Here is a 26,842-nt window from a genome sequence, read left to right on the forward strand (position 1 = left end):
GTTTTCCATGCTGATGTCAGAGAGGTCGGCAGCACCAAACATTTTGTTTTAGAAGCTGCTGATGCACATTGAGAGTTAATAATTAACATTACAGCTGTTTGAAAAAACGCATTGCATAATCACATTTGATACAATAAATATATTAGTATAATCCTCAGAGAAGTGGCAAAATGAAGCCTAAGAAGAAAACAAAAACAGCACTTTTTATTTATTCATTTATTCAAATCAATTTCATTAATTACATGTATTATAATGTCTCATTACTATCCCAATAATTATTAAATATCACATAGAAAAAAAAAGAATGGTTACATTACTTAAATTGCATCAAAAACTACCACAGATGAAAAAGCTTGAACAATAAGTAAGAAAACATTTGTTGTGGCGAGATTCTCTGTGTGTATGGTAGCAAAACGTCTGAAGGTAAATACCGTATCATGCTAAATAGTGGATGCAGATCTAGAAACTTAACTTGGAATATCAAGATGACCTTGAAAGCAACACAGCAATGTTTTCTTTTCACAGTGTGAATTTGGTAATTTATCCTATACGACAGCACTACAGCATGAGTATGACAAACAAATGACAAAAACAGTGACTACGAAGAAAAAGTAGTTTCTTGGCCGATATACCAGGAGTAAAATATGCAGAGTACTAAGGACAGAACACAAATTCCTTTCACAGTAAATACAATACAAAACAATACAGTATACTTGGATAACAAATAATATGAGTTTATAAAATTCCATTTTAACATTATTTACAAATGTTACCCCTTACATCCATAACCTCTATACTTTGAGCAGCGGGTTGATTTTTAGCAATCTGTGACCCAAATTCAAGAGTGACTGCCCAGAATCTCATCCAAATTTATATCTTTCATCCAATCGTCGTTCCCAGAGCCAGACTTGAGCAGAGAGTCTATGAAGTCTGAGTCCGTGTTGATCCCTGGAACTGTGTTGTCTCCCTCGGGGAGGAAGTCAAAGGTCAGTCGGTTGGCCCGGTTATTCTGGTAGCTGCTAGGGCTGGGACTGGGCTCTGCAAAGTTGCCTGCTGGTACCCTCTGTTCAGGAGAGGCCTGGTTCAGGTTCCCCACCGCTGACGGAGATCCCATCATCGGCTGGCTTGGTCTGGGGCCTGTGTCTCTTATCGAGGGGTTATGAGGGAGCATCCCAATGTCTGGTGCTACCTGGTTGGGAGGGCCGATGTGCCTCTGTTGGTACGGGTGGTTTGGCATGTCCAGCTGCGCACCCGCAGACTGTAGTGGATTGGGTATCCGCCTAACACCGAGTCCAGTTGTCACTTGCTTGTTGGCTGAGCCCCAGCCCATGTTGACTTGATGATTTTTCATCAAGCCTCCGAGACCCTGTCCCGGTACCCCCGAGGAATGCAGGTCAGCTGTCGTTCTCGGGTGTTGTACACCTGCTACATTGTTCATCCCGAAAGAATTTCCATGTGCGTTAGGCCCCAGGAACCGAGCTTTATTTTGATTTAGTCCAATTCGATTCTGATTGTTAGGATGCTGGAACTGACCGATGCAAGGACTCGGACGACAATCGGTCCCGATGCCAAATCTGCGGTCTGACGGTGAAGGACTCATCTTTGGACCAGACCCACTCGGGAGGTGACACGACATGGACTGTAGGTCATTCTCAGGGCCGTTGCTGGAAGACTGGGAGGAGTTTTGACCTAAAGAGTTATCAAGAAAAAACTGATTACAATGGTCACTATCAGCATTTAAAGCATTTCTGACTCATCAGAACTGAACTGAACAGTACCTGTGAAGATGTTTCCTTGCTGAACTCCCACCATACTTCTAGACTGCTTGTAGTCAGGCGGCGGTCTCGTGAGATGACGATTGAACTGATCCTGAGCACTTTCTTTGTCCTTGATAGGAAAGACAAATAATCAATTATATCAAATTCTCACAGCTGCTTATTAATTGGCGAAAACTGTATGATGTAAGATGTAGCTTACTGGATTGCCAATGGTGTGCTGTTGTTGATTAAGCGCTCTCTGCATGGCCTGAGTTTTGACCGGGCCCTTCTGCTGGTTGTTGGGTGCTGGGAGTCGTGGCTGCGACTGGGCCGACAGGACTCCTAAGCCTCCATTGGTGGGCAGCCTCGGGCCAGGAGGAACACCCTTAGAAGAAGAGACAAATGAGGGTTTAATATTAGTGTCAGTGGGCTTTTTCCATTCTCAAATTTGCCTCTTCTCTGCTAAATACCTGGAGATGTGTGTCAAAGTGCTATGAAAGCTGTTGTGGAAAAACACAAAACCAAAACAGTGCAATAATATGAGTTGACCACTAGAGGGCAAAACTCTACAAGACATCATAGATCTGTGTCAAAGATGCTATTCAACCTCCAGAATGTGGTCAAGGCTACTCCCTCTGCAGATGAAAAAGGGAGACTTGGAGAGAGGCTTTTTTTGGAAGGGGGGAGCGCGAGCCCTCCTCAAGGCCTGCTTCTCCCTTGATAATTGTGTCTAAAGAGAGTGGAAAGAATCCCTGAGACAGCAGGAAATGTGTGCCAATGGGGAGTTAAGCGCCAGCACCATGACTACCTCCATTTAATAAGCTCTCCTTTACTGATCACTGTGTTGTGTTTGGCACGGAGGCATTCCATCCACTAGAAACCCATTTGGCTCCTGACACTATCACACTGATTAAAATGTTGTAGTCGGCGGCACTCAAATGAAATTGAGATAGCCAAACTGGCTTTTTGTTTGAAGTCTCGTGCCGAACGTATGCTTTTTCGCAGATAAGCTCTCACCATCGTGGTGTTTGAGATGTTAAACGTCCTTGTAATGCATATTTTTCTTAGCTTTTTTTAAGGCAGCTGTGCAGACCATCCGAGCGCTCCAAGTAAAACCTCTCTTTCTTGTGGACACAAGGACACTCTCGCTATGCTCGAGCTTCAACCAAGTGCAAGCATTTGTCATGAAGGAGGTTAATGTGCACCGAATCCAAGTCAACACACGCTGTGTATACAATGTCAGTCATTGTGTTGACTTAAAATGTTTCCCAGGGTGAAATGGATTACAAATCCAACAGTGCATTTAGCAGAAGCTATTACTTAGAGGACAGATTCTTTGCAGAGGAGGAATCTCTACAGGGTGGTGACTTTGTGGTCCCGGAGAGAAAAACAGAAAAAGAGAGGGAAGTAAGTGTACATGTGTGTGTGTGTGTGTGTGTGATAATGAATGGGGCTGAAATTTGGAGAACTAACGAGACAGGATTAGAGAACGAGGGAAGTTGAAACTCATCAGGAGTCACAAGCCATTTCACATGAGCTAATATTCGCCTTCTTGCCGAGTTCAACCCACACAGCAAACCAAGCATGGCAATGAGGTTACACAGGGACTAAAACATCAAAACAGTGGTTTCTCCTGTTACTCTAGAAAGCAGTCACTGGCTTTGATTCACTGTATCCAGTTATCGAGACTGTGAGAAATTGTGACCATCACAGACATTTTCCCCCGCAGAGGTACACCGGAGAGGGCTTATTCCATCTTTGTTGTAAGAAAAACCCAATGAGGGGTGTTTTAGCATGTACAACTGAGTAATCCTCTCTGTCATCCCGATGTGTCATAAAGCTGTTTTCCATGTTTTTTTTCCCCCCGCTCATTCTTCACAAGCTTGTTGTTAATGAATACCACATGTGGCTCAGGCCTCAGAGAAGGAGCGGAGTGATTTAGTCTTCCATCCTGCGGCAGTGCAGGCAGCTGACAGTGATCCAGGCCCAGCCTTGCCGGCTCTCACACTGCACTTCCTCCAAGTCTGGACTCGGGACGCTGTCCCTGGGGAGCGCCTCGGCATCTGGACTTGGCCATGGCTCCCTTTCCCAGGAAACAAGTACTCCCTTCACAGCACTGCCGGAGTGACCCGGTAGGCTCAACCCCCGTGGCCCCACTCTTATCCTTTACTGAGGGATGTGGTGCCACAAGATCATCAACAAAAGCTGAGGAGTCATTATTTAGTGCGAGCAAACCCTAATCTTTAAGGGATACTTTACCCACAAAAGGACCATTTGTATATCAATTACTCACGCCAAGTCTTGATGAATTGAAGTAAATTGGAGGCCACGTTTAACGACAGCAAAACTATATTGAAACATCCGTTTACAAATTGTCACACAACTCGTGCGGTATAATCCATGTCTCATGTATCCGCTCGTATGCTCACTACTTCCCAAACACATGCAGTTTTGCTAAAACCTCACCATTTAAAACACTTCGGCCATAGCGCTCCTGTGAATGCATGAGACTGTTTATGCAGAAGTGCTTTAAATAGTAAGGTTTTAGCCAAGATGCATGTGTTTGGGAAGTAGTGAACATAAGAGCGGATAAATGAGACTTGGATTATACTCAGTGGGCCACCTCCGGGTCACAAATATGAAGCCAATGCTGAAGTGCCTTAAACTTGCATTCTTTCTAACAGCCAGCAGGGGGCGACTCCTCAAAAAGAAGTCTGATTGTATAGAAGTCTATGAGAAAATGAGTCTACTTCTCACTTGATTTATTATCTCAGTAAACATTGTAAACATGAGTTTATGGTCTCAATCGCTAGTTTCAAGTCTTCTTCAATACAGCATGATGTTCATTTAGTAAATGATGGTCCCATTTAGAGTCAAATAGACCATAAAGCAGGGGATGCTTTAGGGCGGGGTTACCTTGTGATTGGCAGGTTGCTACCACGGCGTTGTCCGGTCTGAGAGTTGTCTGTGTTTTCGTCTTTCGGTCTGTTTTCAGTTCATAAAAGTTCATTTGAACATTTTGGTCACCGAAAAATATTTTATTCAGCGCTCGGTTGTATTTAGCTCCACCCTCTCGTGTCACTTCTGGTGGCAAAAAACCAAGATGGCGACGGCCAAAATTCTAAACTCAAGACTTCATAAGTCCACAAACCAATGGAAGTTGTCACGTTGATTACGTCCACTTCTTATATACAGTCTATGATTGTACTGTACGAGTTGTGAAAGAGTTTGTAAATGGCTGTTTTCATTTAGTTTTGCTGTTGTTAAACGCGGCCCCCCATTTACTTCAATTCATCAAGACTTTTCTCTGTATTTTTGATTCTCCATTCACCGTGGAGGCATGCGAGAAAAGCAAAGTTTTCTTCATACGGTCAAGGTAACACGGGGCGAGTAACTGATACACAAATGGTCATTTTGTGGGTGAAGTATTCCTTTAAGTTACAGTTGTAATTTAGGGTTCTGCATTTTCAGTAAGGAGAGCACTCTATTCTGCAGAAAGCAAAGTACCAGCTCTTGTAGTATTCAAATGGAAATCTGTATTAGCTGAAGCTAATCACTGGGATGATGAAATTGCTGCCAAATGTCTGTCTTCACTAGATCTAACTGCCATCTTATGCTGAGCAGAAGTATAAGACACTCTGGATAAGACCGTCTGCCAAATGTTGTAAATGTAAATGGGAATGTAAATGTTTATATAGTTAAAAATACAAGCAGACGAGTGTACGTCTATAAAGGGATTGAAAGTCAAATATACAAAAAGTAAAACTCTTTTCATGAATCGACTTGATCAGATGCTTATAATTCTAGAAGTAAATAGCTAAAACAAAATGTATACATATATGAAAATGAAAAATGAAATGAAGAGATGGGTGAATAGCTCAAACAAACCCCAGTTTGTGCTACAAAATGCATTTAGTTCAGCTATTCCCTTAAAATAATCCTTTCTGCACCTGTATGGACGGCTGTATTGCATTTAGTTACCAGGAAATTCTATAGAGGAAACCAATATGCTTTCTGCAGTGGCAAAAATTACATTTTATTTCAGACATAATAAATAACAGAGACCTGTAATAATTGTTACTACACCAGGATTCTCTTTCCAGGTTTTCTCTTTTGCTCTTTACACTGTCATGGAACCTCTTTAGCTTAAATACACAACAGCTACAATACTGATGTGACTAGCTAAATGTTGTCCTTGAAACAGCATTGCCAACCAAACCACAGTAACTCAGGTTTCATAATGCATTAGTGTCCTCTACTGTAAGCTGCCAGAGAATGTATTCAGACCTTTTTTTGTGTGTGTGTGACCTCATAGCTAGAGAGTTGCAGAGTGGTGGATCTGAAATTTGACATGTTTGACTCAGCAACCGATTATTAAACTGGAAGAAGCTTCAAACAAGCACCGAAGCTCACATCTCTGTCTGTTTTAGAAAAAGGTCCTCAGCTTCTCTCAGTGGGAGGAGGCCCACTGCTAGTTGCTAGTGTTACGCAGGGGGATCAGGGCACTCTTTCAGGACCTTTATTTCTCTGGCATTACTAATTCAATTCACTGTGGGAAGAGACTCCACTCTTTTTTTTCCTCCTCTGTGTGAGCTGTCCCTTCCTCATTAGCTAGACTTTTAACCCCGTCCATGCTGGCTGCAAAAGACAAACAGCCTTTTTAGGTCTAAAATTATAAGGTGGCTCTTGTTTCTTCTTCACAATTCTTACACCATCATATCCCTAGCTTCGTGTTATGTGCATATATTATTTGTTCAAACAAACTGCACATTAAGACACAGCGTCCTTGGGAAAGTTGTCTCACCGAGCCTTTCCTCACCCCTTATGCACTCGAGCACAGCCACATGTCCTCAGCATTTTAAACCAGAGGTGACTGGGCTTTTACTTTCAGGAGCTCCGGGCTTTGGAAAAGTTTGCTTTTTTTTAATAATTTATCAAAATCCATTTAAGGCTTTTTCATTATTTGATATCCAGCCTCTTCTTCCTCTTTCTCACAACTGTCATTTTTAATTATGTACTGTTTTTTTTTTTTACTGTTTAGAATTTATGTTTTAAACATGCATTAGCATTAAGTTTAGAACCACATCACTAAAGCTAACATTAATACTAATTCGGACATTACCAGTACTTTTACAGTTTTAATTAATGTATGGTGTATGAAGAAAATAGTCCTAAACAAAATGTTTGTCGGCTTATTAAGATGATTTTGTATATTTCTGCCTCAAACATTCATAGAAAGCTTCTGATAACGCAAATATTTTAGAAAGGGACTTGAAGGGAGTTTTCAGACAGTTCATGAACATGCACAGCCATGTGAGTGTAAATGGCTCTCTGTTACAGTATAGTGGTAAAACTGGTTCTGTTTTACCCATGTGTGATGATGTATTTAGTCATCCTACCTTGTTTACTTGCATGTCTGAATAACTCCCACCCTCTCTCCCTCCCTCCTCCCACCCTCTCCCAGTCACTCAAGCACTTCCCTTGATCTGTAGAGGTTATGAGAGCTCTCTTGTGTGGCTCGCATTATCATTTCACACAAAGACAGCCACAGATACTGTTGGAGCCAAAATGAAAAAGAGGGGACGGTCTAAATCTCCCCAATCATAACAAATCAGTGATTCAACCTCCGGCACCAGGCTAAGCAGATTACTGTCATTTTCCACCACTTGTCCCTTGTAGCTAACAACCTCCAATTAGCAAATCCCGCTGTGCATATCTGTGCCCTGACGGGGAGCCACCATGACAAGCAGAGAAATTAGAAGTCCTGCATGTTAATCTACCATGCTCTGGCAATCTGTGTCATCGTCAAAACACTTTCAGGGGAAATACATATTCAAGGGAGTCACAACAGCAGAGGCACAGCCGAGCAGCTAGAACAATGAAAATAAAGTCCCAAAACAAACAGCACCGCATTGTTGCCGTTTCAGACAGCAGGTTGGCTGCTGCGAGCGAACGGAGGAAACCGACTGATGAGGAAGTCTAAGGAGAGAGAGTTTGAGTGCAGTGCATCGTATTACTATACCTTCAGTAGAAAAATATAGAGAGTGTAAGCAAATACCCAAGCAAGACATTCAACATCTGCTGAATAAGTAAAATCATACAAGAAATGTGACTATTCTGATCGGAGGTTTCACTTTCTTCACGGTTATCTCCGCAACTGTAGTTGACAACTGTATAATCTGGTCTGAATCATATCTAACAACCAAAATCTTTTCAGAAGGAGGTCTCTGAAAGCGAAATCTTAATGTTTATCAATTTAGGGGTCCTTGACGTGAAAAAGGTTTAGAACCACTGCTATGGATTATGGTTATTGCCATTAACTAAACGTACACCTCATAACTTTATTGCACTGGCTATGTTGTAATTTTGCTGTCACATATAGTATACTGTAGGCACATGTTGCGTGAAAACCTTGTAACTCCAATGGCAATGCGCTGATTCATAGGGCTGCAACTAACTACAATGACTATTATTTTCATTGTCGATTAATGTGTTGATTATTTTCATGATCAATTGGTTCGTTTTTTGGTCTATAAAATGTCAGAAAATGGTGAAAAATATCAATCAGTGTTTCCCAAAAGCCCAAGATGACATCCTGAAATGTCTTGTTTTGTCTACAACTCAAAGATATTCAGTTTACTGTCACAGAGGAGTAAAGAAACCAGAAAATATTCACATTTAAGAAGCTGCAATCAGAGAATTTTTACAATTTATTTAAATTACACAAACCGAATAATCAATTATCAAAATAGTTATTGATTAATTTAATAGTTGACAACTAATCAATTAATTGTTGTAGCTGTATATATCATAATCACATACATGAAGGTAGAGATATTGGTGATTTTAATGTTTACAGTATAGTGGTTTCCATGCTCCTCTGTAGCTGTAGAAAAGATTTTGGATATGGTCAAACTTCTCAGTCATCAACCTACTGTAAGCACAAGGCCATCTTGTTCCCAAACATTTAGAGATGCAACGTTTTCACCTAAGAGCAATCCTGTGTGAAGTAATTTGTCAGAGTCCTTACCTGTCGCTGTTGTGACAGTTTGAACGGCAGCCCTGCGGGAAGTGACTTGGGCTGCAGGCAAAGAGCCCCCGGCGTGGAGATCTGTTGGTTCTGGAAGTGGAGAGCTGGATGTGGCTGATTCTGGCCAGTCGATGGCGACTGTTGCTGTTGTTGCTGCTGGGCTGAAGTCTTGTTCACTGAGCTTGTCATGATAGGCATCGGCTGGCTGGGTGCTTTGGGGCTGAAGTGCAATGTGGGCTTGGTGCTGAGAACCTTCATGTCCAAATGATGGGAGCCGTTGTGGCCGTTTGACTTGAAGAGGCAGTTGTTGATCCCTTTACTCTGAGTGCCAATCCTCTGCTGGCTAAGCGGGGCCGGGCTGGGGACCTTGTCCTGGGGGAAGGCGCTGGTGGAGGAGTGGGTGCTCATGGCGGGAGCCCAGTTGGTCAATCCTGCAGGTGGTGTTTGGTGGTGGTGATGGAGCAGAGAGCTCGGCTGCTGCTGGTTCGCTGCCATCTGCTTCAGCTGCTCTGCGTGGGATATCTCCGGCCAGCAGGGCAGGCCTCTGGGAGCGTTAGCTTTCTGCGACGTGGTAGTAGAAGAGGTGCTGGTCAACGTGAAAGAGGGTCCCGCCGAGGCCGGTCGAAGCTGTGGCGAGCAACAGTGAACCTGGCCAAAATCTGGGGAGTGCTCCAACTTTATGGGCTTATCCAGTAGGGGACACAGACTGGCAGCTGCTCCAGCTGAGCTGGGCCGGCCCATATCCAAACCAAACGCATCATCCTGCTTCAGCATCTTCTCAAACTCCAGGTCATTCAGCGTCGGCACTGTCTTTGTCAGCTCATCAAAAAGATCCTGGAGGTCTGGGTCAATCTGACCACCACCTTCATCTTTGAAGTCAAAAATCATGTCTGCATTTGACTGGCCACAGGACTGGACCTCAATGGGCTCTTTTTTCATTTCTTTCAGGGTCATGTTGAATATGTCTGACCCCACTCCATGGGGCATCATGTAATTCTTCCTCTGCATGCCCATGGTTGAGGACCCTTGCAGAGACTGGTTTATGTTATGATTGCAGGGCCCCTGTCCCAGACTACCGGTATCCACACGGACCCGCTTAAAGTCTGATCCAGAGAAACCACACGAGAGCCCATTCTGCTTCGGTGCATGTCCTGGTGCATGTCCCTCAATCTTCCTTCGCAAAGATCCTTGAAGCTGCAAAACAAAAACAGAATGCAGTTTAAAAAACACTGAAGAAAATACTTGGTACCTTCACCTCACCTTAATTTCACCCTTTTATTATCTACAGGGTAAGTGTTTTACAAAAAAGACCCACAAGAAAACATTTTCATAACCAGACTTTAATTATTACACTTGATTCAAAAGCCGTCTTGAGAGCCAATTTAAATCACGGCGATAGTTCGGAGTGTATTAAATTGTACATCCAGCTCAAAGTATCACCATGTCAATTAATTAAATTTCACAATTTGCTCCAAGGCCTGCAGATGCTGCACACTTGACCAGCTTGTGAAATTTAGGAAGATTACTTTTATTAATAGACAAGTGTTTTCATTCAGTAGAATAACTTTTGGGATTTTACAACAGCGATGACATCTCAAAGGCTTTATTCTGACCTAAATCACCCAGTCACATCGCCTTGTGAAATCAAGCACATAAATTCAACGCATACATTTCATATATAGATTTATTTAAACACTTGCAATGCATCGATGAGGCGAAAATGTGTTGATATAATGTGGTTGGGGCGCAGTGGATGGGCTGAGAAGATAGCTAGGAATCTGATACAGTCGACAGACCGCAGAGAGAAGAATAGGGTCTTTGTTTCCCTCATTTGCATATATTATATTTTCTTCCTTTGTGCTTCGTTAGATAGAGTTTCTCCTTTGTGGCTGAGATTCTGCTTAACATGCTGGTGCAGATATCCAACTTCCTTTTGTCCTATCCCCATGTCTTCATATAAGGTAATGCATGACTCACAACTCTAACCACTCAGTAACATCTCCATAAAACTGATGCATTAAAAAGCCTAACAAAATGTGCATGTTATCATAGTAAAAAACTAGATTATGTATGTTTTCAGAAGCAGATATCCCTGTCATGTCAACAAAACGATGAAGTTTCTTGCTTGATGTGAGCCTCCGAGTCATTAACTGCAATTCACTGAGAAAAAAATGTCTATCCGGTGGCACTGTTGTATACACATAAAAATGACTGATTATCCGACCATCTTTTAAATGTGGTGCCTGCATGGAAACAAAATGGCTTGGATTGTACACCAACCTGAGCACAGTAGAGGAGTATCAGTGTGTTGCATATTTCACTGTGGGAACAAATTTGAGTCATTTCCACCTGCTGGCACACATTACATTAAGATGATTCATAGCCTGAGGGTTGTGAGCGAATCCTGCAGTTCACTACATTTCTGCTCTGTTCGTGTCTGTGTTACCTCTGCTAATGCTCTCAACAATTGTTCATGTTCGAGATACATCTTCACATTTTAATCAAGGAACAAATACATCTGTGACTCGCCTAGCCTCATTTATTTAAGCTAATAAGTGTGTCAACATATTGACTGGATGTGGATGGATGATTATGTTGATGGTGGTGGTGTGTGCAGAGGGGGGGAGGGACGCTGAAATGATCGATTCTATTCAGGGGATCATACACACTGGCTTTGCATTTAGCTTAGTAAGTAGAAACTGTAATGCTTCTGAAAATGTTCTGCACTCATGTTAAGTATGATTGCAAATAGATTGGTTACAGTACCCATTCGGTTTCTTTTAGTACAGTAGGAAAATCAACTTGTACACACTTGAAACTTGCTTGAGTACCATGACAACAACCAGTGTGACGGCAGAAGAAAAGACAAAGACAAAAAGAGAGCTGGGGAGCATGTGACTAATGTCAAAGTCAAGCAAGAGTGACCAATTTGTTTCTTCATTTTTTCGGCAACTATATGTTGTCACTGTAGTACCGCAGCTGGAGGCAGAACAGTTTCAAAACCCTTGTTGTTGATGGTGCATTTACAGACCCAATGCCATCGGAATATGTACAACTATCTGTGTTGTCAGAAAATCAAACACAGTAGACAAACAATAATCAAATATGTATGTTGTGAAAAGATTCACATTTATTTGGTCATTTCTTGCATTAAAGGTCCAGTGTGTAGGATCTGGCGGTATCTAGCAGTGAGGTGAGGCGATTGCAACCAACTGAAGCCTCTCCCCGTGTGCCAAGCGTGTTGGAGAGCTACGGTGGCCGATGCGAAAACGCGAATGACCCTCTCTACAGTCATTTGGAGCAGAGCCATTGCTGAGAGTGTGTGTGTACGTGGGAAGTGAGTGGTGAAGCAAGAGAGAGAGCGGCGGCAATGGGAGCGAGTAACGTTATCGACTTCGGCCAAAGCAGGAAAAGTTAACAGAGTTTGGAACATGGCGGACTCTGTGGAGAGGACCCGCTCCCTATGTAGATAAAAATGGCTCATTCTAAGCTAACGAAAACACAATGATTCTTATTATCAGGCGATTATACACTACAGAAAACATACTTATTAATATTATAATCCATTTCTGCCAATAGATCCCCCTGATTGTTACACACTAGTCCTTTAAAATGTTCTTGTTTGACACACAAAATAGTCCATATTTGCAACTGTATCATAACATGGCAACAATTGAATTTTAATAAACGAAACAAAAGGTAAGAAATAGTTTAATGTTACTCAAGGTTTTGAGCTCATACTGACATGAATGGAAATAATCGAGGGAAAGAAATTATGATAAAACTATTAATAGATTTACATTAATACTTAATCAATTAATATGTGTTTTTAATGGACCAATAGAAATTTAAAACACGTAGTATGGTCCTGTAAGTGTACTGTAATTCAGTCTTTGCCTAATAGTACATTATTATGTATTTTTAAATAATATATTAGCTCAGTTAGCCTTTCGTATATCAAAATTTAAGTAGAAAATGCAATGCTTGCGAAAGAAAAGCAACCACTATTTTGAAGTTAAATATGCTTTGCCACAAAAGTAAAACCTCAGTGGAGAGGTTCTGAACAGAGACTAGAGAGAAAGAAATCTTGTCAGATGATGCAATGACTGGCTGGGTGATGCCAACTTAATACAGAGAATTACAGTGACGTGCAGAATTTTAACTTGAAGAGACGTTCCATAAGTCCATCTACAGTAGGTCTCTTTGCCATCCTCCCTGAGATCCAGCCTATTAAACATTGTGCCTCCCTATAGACTAACTGGACATCTGTTTTTCTCCAAATGCAGATGAAAACAGGCCCTCTAGTGTGTGCGGCTCATCTCGTTCCAGAGGGCTCTTTCTGGAGAAGAAGACAGACAGGAGTACTCCTCATGGTTCAAGGCACTGTCTGAGAAAACACATCATGAATAATGGAAAGGACAGTGGATGCGTTGCAAAAAGCCATTGTGAGACAGCCTGGGTTGCCTCTGTGCCATTTAAAAATGGACTCCAGTCAAGAGCAGCTTTTAGTTCAAATTCAAAAGTGAAGCTTCTGAAGAAGTGCAGCAGAGATTTTGTCAAGGTTAGAGCACCATCCTTCATTTGGGTAGCAAAAAGAAGCAATATATCTGAGCTCCAACACTTTCCAACAAATACAAGGACCATCCTGCTCACTCCTGAAGCAGTGGCCTCCTCGCTGGCCTGAAATCCTCATGACAGATCTCCATGTGATCTGAAAATAGATTTTTTGATTAACATTTAATGAGCTTAGAAGCTCTGAATCACTTTGAAAGTGACTCCTGCTGCATGAGAGGCTCAAACGTATGTATTATATACTGAACATCTTAGAGATGAAAGAATCGCTGCTTGCATTCGTTTTCTGTCGGCAAAATGTAATTTGCCCACTGTCAACGTCTAGATTAGTAGTAAGAAGAATGTTCATTCAAGGATTTTGATTATTACAAAACCAAGGCCAACAAAAATGTTTTGCTAGAAGTTAGATGATCTTTCATCTAAACTTCTCACAGCTACAATAAACAGAAAAGAATAAATACAATACAGTATATGTATATTAAACATTTTTACGAGGTGTAACTTTTTGTGGAACTCATCCAAACTATGCTCTTTATTTGAACTAATGGTGGACACACAGTTTCCCACAATATTTTTTTAATGGATCTAGAATGGATTTCATCTCTGAGCATAACCTTTTGGATGCTCCTTATTGATGCCCTTTGACTGAGGCAGTGAGGAACCTGACCTTGGCCATGTCAACACAGGCTATCTATTCCTGGGAGCTGGAGGGCAGGCAGCCCGTGTGTCAAGCTGAGCAGCGTAGTGACGCTGAGCACTGTGGATGGGGCTCCGGGTGAGCCGTCGCAGGGATGCAACACCAGGCCTCCTGGTACCATCTGTCAGTCCAGTGGCACAGCCCCTCAGAGCCATGCATGCTTGAAGGGTATAGGTTTGCGAGTGTTCGAAGGTTTTTGTGTTGGAGCATGAGAGCGTGGCTCAACAAAAGATCGAGCTCGCCAGCCTTTAATCTATTCACCAGAGCCCTGAAACATGTTGCAATCCGCTCCTGTGAGAGAGAGCCTTCCTCTCGGCATTTGACATGGAAAAAACAGTCCCAAAATAAAGGAATAAATACGACTATTGTGTTCCTAGGGAGACATAATATTTATGCGGTTCTGCAGGTTGCATACTGTTGCAAGAGGGGATTTCAGCTCGTTTTTTTTTGCCAGATAAGAAACAAGAGCCCTCAGACCAGTGCCAATGTCGTACAAAATTCAGCTATCTGCTTGCAGTATGCTGAGAAAGTGTGGAGGGCTCAGTTTAATTATAGGGTTTGCTAGCTGTCTAAAGCTGTAAGCCATTATGCTATATCCAGAGAAATTGAATAAAACATCCTGGATAACTTGAAAAGTTTAATTATTTAAAGGGAGGTAAGGAAACTGAGGCTGCTGCGATACAGTATGTACATTCACAAGGAAAGTTATAGTTTCAGTCAAATCAGGTCAGGTCAGGTTCTGCTCTGTCTTTCCTGTAACCTGTTTTCTTTTTTTAATCCTTGTTTGTTACCAAGTCAAGGCTTGTTTTTATTCAGCACATTTCAGGTAACAGCAAGGTAAGCACTCCTGTAACAAAAAATGTTACAGGATACATGATAAGATGCTACCAACATGAGAAAATACTGACACAATACTCACAATTTAGCATTTTTAGTTTGAGTTTAAGCTAAGCTAATTTTTTTTGGATTTAAGCATCACATAGATTTAATTTAAAAGGACCAGTGTGTAACATTTAGGGGGATCTATTGGCAGAAATGTAATATAATATTAATAAGTATGCTTTCTTAGGGTATAATCACCGAATCAAAGAATCGTTGTGTATTCGTTACCCTAGAATGAGCCCTTTATATCTACATAGGGAGCGGGTCCTCTCCATTGAGTCCGCCATGTTGCACAGCCATGTTTCTACAGTAGCCCAGAACGGACAAACCAAACTCTGCTAACTTTTTTTCGTTACTTGTTATCTCGCCACCACTCTCTCTCTCTCTCTCTCTCTCTCTCCCTTCACCACTTACTTCCCACATACACACACAGTACACACACAGTCTACACACCGGCTCTGCTACAAATGACCTACGCTACTCTTACAACTCTTGTCTAGAGAGGGACATTCGTGTTTTCGCGTCGGCCACCGTAGCTCTCTAACACACTTGGCGCATAGTAGAGGCTTCAGTTGGCTGCAATCTCCTCACCTCACCACTAGATACCGCCAGATCCTACACACTGGACCTTTAAAGATTTGCAGCACTAACAATAAAGGAAATTATATAACTTTGAGGTTATACTCTAAGGCAGCAACAAGCATTTATAACTGAACTTTTATCTAAACTAGAAGGGCACTCAGAGAGCGCAGACCTCCGCTAAGGCCATGCCCTATCCATTCCCTATCAGGAATGAGTCCAAAAAACCCAGAAATGAGTTAGCATTTTAACACTTACGGTTCCTTCGTCTGGAAGTCAATGGGTTTTTTGAACGGGTTTTTAGTTGGATGCCTGAAATAAGGTCTGTGGTTAACACAAGCTGAAGAGATTTTAACGTTTTGTTCCACGACATTAAATACATCAATTAATACCCCCATTCATGAATTTTGAAGCTTTTAGGTTTCTTAAAAAAGGCAGTTGCTAACAAGTGGCTAAATGAGACTACTAAACGTCATCACGCTGACTCGTCCTCCTTTACAACCTCATTGTTTATACTCGCACTCATACGACCGTGGTGTAGTTGGTTTATAACCCAACGCTAGCTTTTAACTTCTGCCGATTGAATTACACTCCAAAAAAAACCTCCAAAGTGGTGTTCATTTGTGGAGATTATCTTGCTGAACAAAACATGTAAGTATTATAAACATGGGTTTGCCACAGAGCTTATTTTCACATGACCGGAGCACAGCCAATAGGAACGCTCTCTCTCTGAAATGACCTGTAATTGGTCAAAGTCTCCCGTCACAGGCTAGATTTTCGAAAGCCTGAAAACAGAGCCATGAGGAGGTGCAGAAGTCTAGTTTTCTCTCAGAACAATTGAATTACAATATGCCGAAAGGTTATTATGGAATTTTTGCCCAATGATGTCAAAAATATACTGCTTACTGCCACTTTAATGGCTGACAATATGATAACATTGATTGGCTTGATCTTTTTTTTTTACACATAGTTAATTATGAAATCAAGGTTTTTTATTTTTTTTTCTAAAAACAGGGAGAATGTTATGATTTCTATTCCAAGTGTTCTAACAAAAGAAACACATTTAATCTGTTTCTATAGGGCTCGTGCCATAAGGTTGCACAGGGATGTGAGTCTAGGTTCATGGTGTGCTTCCCTAATCAGGCTGGCGCGTGTTGGGACGAAGCAGCACACTGCAGAGGTGGGCTACTTTTGGCTCATCAGCACTTTGCATCCCCACACTTCCTGACACAGTTGTATTAGATTGAGGCTGCCCTCCAGAGAGCAGGCAGGAGAGAAGGATGAGCAGCAGCGGCAGCAGGAAAAAAAAAAAAAAGAGCTTTGTGGCAGCCTCTGGGAAATGGGAAGAGATGATAAGAGCTCCTTTGAAGAGAAATCATCCATTATGTTTACTGAAGGCAGATTTTTTTTTTAACAGTTAATGTAGCTCAGCTCCAACATTCCATGGAGAAACTTGCTATTTTAATAAAAGGCAGCTTGCACACAAAAAAATCCTGTTGGAGACACTTCCCATTCAAATATCAGCTCTCCATTATCCAAATGCAGAGATTAAAGCCAGCATTCCAATCAGTTCTTGCTTTGGCGTGTCTTTTGTTCTGAATCAAGCAGATGAGTTTAATGTGCTATCCCTGGGGCTAAAGGAGGCAGGAGGAAGCAGCTCCGAAAATATGCACGGACCCCACAAGAAAATATGTGGGGCCCCTTAAAAAAAAGTAACAAGCAATGCCGGTATCTCTGCAGTCACCGGTCACTGCACACCCATTACAGTGATGAGAATCCAGTGAGTGTACAAGGTATGTAAAGCTGCTCTTGGAATAGTTTGAGTCATTAGTCGAGCTGATTTCTAATACAAATGTATTCCATCCAATTATTCTTGACCTGGTCAGGTAGTTTGAATGGCCAATTAATTGTACATAACATACGTTGAGTATATTCTTCTGTCAGGGAGAGTTCAAGAGCTGTGGCTCCTGGTCCTCAGATTCCCAGGATGGCAGGATAGCAGTGAAGTGATCCTGGGAACAAATATAGGGTGTGTGTGAGTGTGTGTTGGAGGGGGGTAGGCAGACTCTGTCAAGGCATCACCGCAGCACCAGCTAGGCCACGCCACTGCAGACGTACCACAGGTCACCAACATCGCAGTGACAAGCCGTCACATCACATCACCCATGGCCATGTGGCTCACAGAGCTCCTGACACTGCTGTCGCCTCTCATCTACATGTCATCCTTAACCACGGAGACATTTACTGAGGAGGAGGACTGAGGGCTCCCCGGACTCGGGAGCAATCCCATGCAGCACGCAGCACTGTAGCTCCCAGAGTAAAAGGGATCCCTTCAATAAATGATTTAAAGTGGGAAACTACGGGATGTGTTCAAATTCACATGGCCATATAACACATTGAGCAAAATCAACTGCCACATCCTGATCTTTGGCCACAGAATAATTTGTTCCTATTAAAGATGACTACCACCTTTGTCTTCACTTAGTCATTGTGACTAAAGGTGAAGGACAGGAAGACGTCCCACCATTCAACAAGCCCAGAGCTATAGTCATGGATAACCACACATCTTTTGCCTTCCAACTGCATATAGGCTAAGCTGCTATTGTAGCGCAAAGGGTTTAATTTAGTGGTAACACAGGCTTAAACACCCTATGAGCTGGAAACACCCTCTATCAGCTCTTACGATGCCAATCCACATCTAAGTGCTGAATGCATGCGCACCAAAAATGAAAGGACAAGATGCATCTACCATGATGACACGTTTCTTTAAACTGGTATACTGTATGTGCATTTTGTCTACTTAAATGTGAGAGGCAGGAGGTAAACTATTTTCAGGCTGGGAAACTGGAGGGTGTGGGAAGGTTAACATAAATCAGAACATTAAAGGATTCTTAACGGCAAAGACTTAAAGCAGCAGTAGGCAAGATTGAAGCAAATATGATTAAAAAAATGTTGTTTTTATAAAACGGTCACTATATCCTGAGAGTACTGCATGATACAGTTAATCTGAAAAAAATCATGTGCTTCTGTGTCCTCCGGTGCCCCTAACTGCATCTGCAAGATTTCACAGATCAGAGGAAGACAACCAATCAGAGCTGGAGCCTTGCTGTCTCTGAGCAGCTGTCAATCACTCGCAAACTCCGATCAAACGGTAAAACCAGGCAGCGCTGATCAAATATGAATCAATATTCTCTTACTGTAATGCCTATTTCTCGAATAAATGCTTTCAGAAACATATTTAAGTGAACTGTTTAGCTGTAAAATGAGTAATTTGTGACCCGACCGCCATGTTGAGATCAGTTGAGGAAACACCAAGCACCGCCCACCAGCCGGAGAAATCTTTCTCATTACAAGATGCTCCTGAAAACATTTTATGTGAGAAATAGCCATTACAGTAACAGAATATTAATTCAAATTTGATCAGTGCTGCCTAGTTTTATCAGTTTGATCAGAGTTCGCGAGTGATTGTCAGCTGCCTCCGTTGAATGAACAGCCAATAGGAACGCTCTCACTCTGAAATGACCTGTGATTGGCCAAAGTCTCCCGTCACAGGCTAGATTTTCTAAACCTGAAAACAGAGCCATGAGGAGGTGAAGAAGTCTAGTTTTCTCTCAGAACACTTGAATTACAATATGCTGAAAGGTTATTATGGGACTTTTTGCCCAATGATGCGGAAATCATTCTGCCTACTGCCGCTTTAAAAATAAGAAATGATCAATCCTTGCAGGCACCAGAGGTCACTGTCAGCATGAAAAAAAAATGGGAAAAAAATGCTCAAGTTAACAATTCTGGATGTTAGGATTCGTTGTTTATTACATTAGCGAAAGGCAAACTAGGATAATAACAGCACTGACTTGGCAGCCTGGAGCTATATGACATTGGTTAACATATTAGACTCCATAGATTTGTTTAGTCTATTATCACAAAAATGGAACAACTAGAGGTGAAACTAACATGTGGAAATGAGGCCACATAAGATAGAAGAACATCTGATGATTTCAGCTTCTCTGAAAACAAAGCCCCTTGTTAAACAGGTCTAAAGCTCTCCGGGAATCTTTGTACCCTTAAAAGGCCATTGCCATACAACCACAAGTACCTTTTTCCCAGCAACCGTCAAACACAAGGCCTGCCTCCGGTCATGCCACAGGAAAAGGCCCATAAGCAGGGAACAAGTTCCCTTCCTGTTTTCAAAGACGATTCCTATGGCATGCAGAGCCGTTTCCTGCTCGCTAGGCTCATTTCACCATCTCAAACATCTGGCTGCTCTTCAGCATGCAGCTGCAGCACGGTGAGAGCCAACAGTGCCACTGCTGAGTTGAGCAACACAGTCCTGAACCATTCCAGTCACATCTCTGGCCACTAGAAAGAAAACCATCATCTTAACTTCATTAGCTAATGCGAGGATTCCCACTAATGTGCATTATTTAGGATCTGAAGCAACTATCGATGTGATCATCTTTAAAATTGTACCATATTTAGTACTTATGAGCTGTTTATGTCTCATCACTCAGCTCTTTTTGAATTATGAATTCCTTGATACTCCCTTTCAAGCACAGTGACTGCAGTTCCAAATCAGGAAACAATATGCGTCAATATCTGATGTGATTGCAGCAAAGTGCTCTTTAGCAGCATTGCTGTGGCGATTTCCCAGTGAAACAAGGATCCATTTTATATCCCGTGGGAAACCTGGGCTGAGTGGTTAATGCTGTGCTAATGCTGCTTCACTCAGCCAGGTCTTGATAAGCCTCGTGCTTTTAGAGAGGGGAAACACATTTAGTGTTTTAAACCGCTCCAATGGAGAAAGCTTGGAAAAATCCACTAGTTGAAAAGGGTATACTTGTTGAGTTTTGTCATCTCTCTCAGCTTTCAGTTAAATTACACACACATGCATTAGACAGGCGAGCAATCACACTAATCTGCACTCGTGCTCTGAAACAATCCTCTGCTAGTTCGGTTGGAAAAAGGGACTGCTGCAGCTAGAAAGTAAGAAGAAAAAATAAATGAGTGGGAAGCTTTGTTTGACTCCCACTCCTATCAGTTCTGACATTCCAAATAAGGTCTGTGTAGACCGGTGCTGGCAGAGACGGACACAGAAAACACTGCAGAGCTCTCACGGACTCCGACCAAGGAAAAAGTGTGTGTGGTGGGGGGAGCATTGGGGATCATGGTGCAGAAAATATGTGACCTCTAAAAATGTATCATCAGCCTGACGTTTCCCAGAAGGACAAAAACAAAAACATCACATGATACTGATGTATCTTAGATATTAGTTAGATACCATCATCCATGAAAAACTATTTGCCTTGATTCCTGATAGCTGTGAAAACCAGTTGTTTTTTAGGCCACATTCTTGACACTGTGAAAAGTCTTTGGATCAAATTTGACTGCCACAGAAAAATGAAACATTAATCATGAGATGGAGCAGTAAATTAATAGCTGCACGAGATAACTTTGCACACTGCTGTTATGAGGTAACGGTCTGATTTGAACCTAAATACCAGGCGGTAACCTCGGGTCTGAAAAGTGAAGCCGATGCAGAAGTGCCTTAAACGTGCATTCTTTCTAACAGCCAGCAGGGGGCGACTCCTCTGGTTGCAAAGAGAAGTCTGATTGTATAGACGTCTATGAGAAAATGAGCCTACTTCTCACTTGATTTATTACCTCAGTAAACATTGTAAACATGAGTTTATGGTCTCAATCGCTAGTTTCAAGTCTTCTTCAATACAGCATGATGTTCATTTAGTAAATGATGGTCCCATTTAGAGTCAAATAGACCATAAAGCAGGGGATGCTTTAGGGCGTGGCTACCTTGTGATTGACATGTCGCTGCCAGGGCGGCCTGGGTGTTGTCAGTGTTTTCGTCTCAGAACTTTAACCCTTTCACGCTGTGTTTTCAGTTCATGAAATTTAACTGTAACATTTTGGTTGCCTAAAAACGTCTTATTCAGCATACAATTGTACTTAGCTCCACCCTCTCGTGTCACTTCTGGTTGCAAAAGACCAAAATAGCGACAGCCAAAAAGCCGAACTCGATGCTTCTAAACTGTAGTCCCCGAACCAATGGGTGACGTCACGGTGACTATATCCACTTGTTATAGAGTCTATGCTAAAAATATCATGAAACATATGCCATGTTTCCATTGCATGGTACAGCTCTGCTCGACTCAACTCACTTTTAGTACCGGGTGCTTTTCTCCATTTGTCTTCCACTGCCGATAGTACCCCCTCGGCGCAGTGTAGTCGGGATTCTCAGCTGATTGTGAAACTGCTGTGATATCATCTTCAACGTGACACTGGCAGAGACTGTATAGACTGTATATAAGAAGTGGACGTAGTCACCGTCACCCATTGGTTTGTGGAATGCCATTTTGAAGCCTCAAGTTGGGCATTTTAGCAGTCGCCATCTTGGTATTTGGCCATTGCCATGTAGGCCTTTTGCAACCAGAAGTGACACAAGTGGGTGGAGCTAAGTACAACCGAACTCTGAATAAGACGTTTTCAGGCGACCAGAAAGGTTATAATTAACTTTCATGAACTGAAAACACGCTGTGAAAGGGTTGAAGTTCTAAGACGAAAACACGGACAACTCCCAGACCATACAACGCCGTGGTAGCGACCGATCAATCACAAGGTAGCCACGCCCTAAAGCTTCCCCTGCTGTATGGTTTATTTGACTCTAAATGGGACCATAATTTACTAAATGAATATCATGCTGTATGAAGAAGACTTGAAACTAGCAATTGAGACCATAAACTCATGTTTACAATGTTTACTGAGGTAATAAATCAAGTGAGAAGTAGGCTCATTTTCTCATAGACTACTATACATTCTGACTTCTTTTTGCAACCAGAGGAGTCGCCCCCTGCTGGCTGTTAGAAAGAATGCAAGTTTAAAATACTTCCACATTGGCTTCACTTCTCAGACGTGGAGATTGCCCACTGTCGGCAACCAAACGGAGGAACGTCTGCACTTTGTCAATTGTACGGTGTAGTTTTGCTGTCTGCCATTTAAAAAATAAAAAATCTGGGTCGAGTGAATAAAAAAAAAATTGAGGTGCAATTGAGGAAGTTTTCAAATAAGCAATCTGTTACAAGAACATCACAGTGAAATGCAAATTGTGCCTGGGGGATAAGCGTCTGTCAGCTGTAAAGAACTCCTTCTTGAAATTTGAAGCAGCACCTGCATACGCACATCAGCTCAACACCACAGGTGGGTGGCGAGGCGCATCGAGGAGGAGAATGATGGCGGTGATACAGCTCCAAATCAGCAACGGCTTTCGGCTGTCACTCCGAAAGAAATTAACAATATAGAGGTTGCAGCTGGCTACGTGGTGGAGGAGATGTTACCAATATCAACTGTAGAGTCTGCATCTTCCCGTAAGATCATTAATAAAACCCTTATGATTCGTAACATAGAGGGAACAGTGCCTGGCAGAAAAAAAACATTTGCTGCTACCTCGATATGCGCATGGAATCGCAAAGGGGGTTTCATTTTGGTAACGCAAAAGAAGCCTACTGTAGTTGTTTTTCTCAATAGGTAACGTTGTAATCTAAAAAGTTACTTTTTAATGGCAATGTAATAAGTTACTTTTAAAAGTAATGTTGCCCAACACTTTGCCAGTTCTTGCCCTAGTGGTCAAAAATGTATTAACACAGCAGCATTCTAGCATTTGATTTAAGGGTAACATGACACTCTTTTATTGCTGCCCCACTTTGAAATTTAGGCTAACGAGGGCAGCTTTCATGTAAAAAGTTAGAATGTGTATTCTCCTGCACATGTAGAATAAAACATAATTTTATTCCAAGGGTTGCCTAAATTGCCTTCCCATAGAGCCCTGCAGGTACTGAGCTCACCACTATCTGGGCAAGCGGGTGGCTCTCACAGTGGCAGGGAGAGTTCAAGGTTGCAGCAGAGTCTGTGTCTCTGAGCAAGTTTCTGCACGCAGCCAGCTCTTGTGTGTGTCTAAGTGGGCCTCGTGAATCAAGGCTTTAGGTCTTTTTACATGTCGCAGCTGGTGAGAGAGAGAGAGAGACAGTGTGCTCTCAGGTAATCTCTCCAAGTGGAAAAAAACAACTTTCCCATGATGTGATCACCACCATTCATTCAACGTTAAGGGAAACACTAAGCAACCGTTGATGTGATTTCAACCTGATTAAGAGGATTTGTGCTGATAAAGGCACTTATGGAAAGGAATGATCTCCTGTAAGCATCCTATCTCATCCAAAAATAGTCTTTAGCAATGAAAAGCAGCTCCTCTGTACCTACATCTGGTCAGGTAAACATTTAGTTGGTTGCTTAGAAATAGACAAACTGTTCTTGATAGGGAACATTTTGTCAGTGGCTTAAAGGCCAAGTCCCAATCCTACCACTGTAAAACATATAGCTACTACTGCCACTGACTTACCTAAATTCTTTATACCTGATTAAATATATTAATACAAAATTCAAAAAAGGACATGTATGAAAAATACAATTCTGCTGCTACCACTTCAACTGAGTTCCACTAAGAACAATTAAACCTGCAGTAGGCAGAATGTTTTTGGCATCATTGGGCAAAAATTCCATAATAACATTTCAGCATGTTGTAATTCAAGTGTTCTGAGAGAGACTTCTGCACCTCCTCATGGCTCTGTTTTCAGGCTTTAGAAAATCTAGCCCTTGACGGGAGACCTTGGCCAATCACAGGTCATTTCAGAGAGAGAGAGAGAGCGTTCCTATTGGCTGTGCTCCGGCTGATGGGTGGTGCTTGGTATTTCCTCAACTAATCTCAACATGGTTCCCAGGTCAAAACATTTAGACTCACTGCTGCTTTAAATAAACTGGTAATAACTGTTTAAGTAGCTTGTATTACTGAATGCTCGGTTTAATGGGCAGTGAACCCCCAAAATGAAGCTAAGAAAACTGCTCAGAGGAGGGACTAACAGCCATGTGGCTATCGTCACAGCATCTGCTAAAGGAGGAAGCACAGAATCTGGCCATGCTCCCTCTGCCCAGTCTGTAGCAATGGGCTGTAAGAACAACAATAACCTCACCGGACAGAGGCTGTCATATGGCAGATAAACTGCAGTGATGGCACAGGTTGGAGAAATTGGATTGGGAAGTGGAAATACAAGTTAATCAATCTCACTTACAAGTTTCCCTGCTAGCTATAACGTCTTTACTGCAACATCTGGACATTTTGTACATTAACAAGTAAATGTTTAATGTTTAAAATGCAGCATTGTATGAGGTTACTTTTATATACTGTTGGTAGAAATGCCATTCCAACAAAAAAACATCATCTACCTTCCGTGCCAATGTGAATGTTTTGGGATATCACATTATACATTATGCTGCTGTCACATCAAATTACACCCTGTTAGGTCAAGGTTGGGTACATGGAACTATCTGCATTTCCATCACAGGATATGATGATATTTGGTCTAGGTGGAAGAGATTATCCTGCTTGCTTGTGTGGATTTCACAGCTCAACTGGCAAGGCGTCCCTTCACTGACTAGACAGCTGTTTTTTTCCCCTCGCTTTGACTACTTCAGGCAAAACAGATGAGCTCGGTGATTCAAACTCAGCCAAGGCAGCATAATAGAGGGGAAAATTCCCTCTCACCAAGGGAATTAATTCACTGGGAATGACAATGAGGACAAACGCTGAGAAACATAGGTGTCGGTGTTTCAGTCAGTGCTTTGAAAAGTTGTTCTGGCATAATGTTCTAGCTGTTGAGAAGAGCATTAGGCTAAAATATTTAAATAATGTATATTCTGGTCAGTGGTCCATTTAAGTGACTATTTAAATTTGTAAAAAAGAAAAAAAAAAAAAGAAAAGAATGAAAAATCTACGGTGAACAAATACTGGATCGCAGGTAATTTTCCTGTCACAAGGACAAACATTGTCAGTGATGTAAAGCACAAGGTTATCATCATCAATCAGTTTCAGACCAGCAGATCTGGCTCAGCAGTTTGAGTCAAACCAGCGGCACCGATCTGCGAGAGAGAAAAAAAACTGCAGCGCTAACACTCACCTCTAGGTGGTGCATCATGTGTTAAAATTGCAACAACATTGCTTGCCTGTAGGAGGCAACATCATGAATGAGAGCTGGATAAGGCGCTTCCACTCAGCCTTGTCGCCTATTTGTGCCACAAAAATCCCCTGTGGCCCCAAAATATATTTCCCCATATACCGCAATTAAAACTGTTTTGTAAAACTGTTGACAAGACACCTTGAACTACAACACAAGGTCAATTATTATGAGGTTTTATATTTGCACAACTTTGTGTAAATTGCTTCTGCCATTGCTATCCCTTTCCTGCAGCCTGCAGAATTTGCAGCCTGCTAAATGGGAGTTTGTTTGTGAGTTACAAGCCAGTTCCATGAGGTGTTTACTAGCGGCAACATCCTGTGCTGAGAAATGAAGGCAATGCGGAAGTGCCAAAAACTGCATTTTTTTTCAAATGGCCACTTGAGGCTGGCTCCAAAAGTGAGTCAATCACCATAGACCCCCCCATGTTCAAATGTCTATAAACATGTTTACAGCCTGCGACAACAACTGACAACTGTACATTTTTATATATGGCAGGTGGGTGCCGTACCAGGTCGCTAGCTGCTAGCGGTCTGCTCTGCTGCGTCACCCGGGCCCACCTCAGCTCCACCGACGATCCACCTCTTTTCCCATTTTTGGATTAGTTTAGGTTAGTGTCGTCACTGCCAAGATGGTGACAGCCAGAGCCACCCAGTTTAAGCTTCACAACCACTCTTCAGAAACCTATGGATGACGTCCATGCATGAATAAAGAAAACTGGATACAGTGTCGGAGGTGGGCTATCGTTTGTTCTTATGAAAGTTGCACAGTGGCGCATGAAGCCAAAATGGCTAGACTGCCGAGTGATAAAATACCCGGATCTTCCGCACCATTGAGCCCATAGATGAAGCGCACTAGCGTCTCCTTTAAATCCACCTCCCAGCCCTCAGTCTGGGTCTCATTCACATGAACGGAGGAAGGGAAATAACTCTGGATTTGGCCATTAGTGCAACAACTTTTAGGACCTAATGATGGAAATAAGGAATATTCAAGTGTTCGTGGAAGTTGATTTACCTCAAAAAAAAATAATTATCCGCCGAGTTACAGACGTCTCTTTCCCAATGTAAGTCTATGGGGAAAAAGTCTTTTTGGGCTAAACGGCATCACGTGACGGACACGGAAGTTGTTGTACCACTGTTTGGCCACTACAAAAAAATTGCTTCAAAGCCTGCGTTCTACCTGGTGGCTTGGTGATGTCACTGAGACTACATCCATATTTTATACAGTCTTTTGGTGTTTAACATTTAAAAGT

The 26,842-nt window shown here is 42.1% G+C and overlaps 1 protein-coding gene across 1 annotated transcript in view; it reads right to left on the minus strand.

Moving 5' to 3' along the window:
• Positions 1–219: 219 nt before the first annotated feature.
• The window catches only part of zmp:0000001236 (mastermind-like protein 2), a 46,215-nt gene continuing 19,592 nt past the window's right edge, over positions 220–26,842 (minus strand). The window contains exons 2-5 of the mRNA XM_037774372.1: positions 8,788–9,981; positions 1,978–2,142; positions 1,779–1,887; positions 220–1,689 (exon numbers count right to left, since the gene is read on the minus strand). Of these exons, the coding sequence (XP_037630300.1) occupies positions 839–1,689; positions 1,779–1,887; positions 1,978–2,142; positions 8,788–9,981 (2,319 nt within the window). The 3' untranslated portion in view covers positions 220–838. The remainder of the gene's footprint in view (positions 1,690–1,778; positions 1,888–1,977; positions 2,143–8,787; positions 9,982–26,842) is intronic.

This window comes from Sebastes umbrosus, chromosome 7, assembly GCF_015220745.1.
Source record: "Sebastes umbrosus isolate fSebUmb1 chromosome 7, fSebUmb1.pri, whole genome shotgun sequence".
Taxonomy (NCBI): domain Eukaryota; kingdom Metazoa; phylum Chordata; class Actinopteri; order Perciformes; family Sebastidae; genus Sebastes; species Sebastes umbrosus.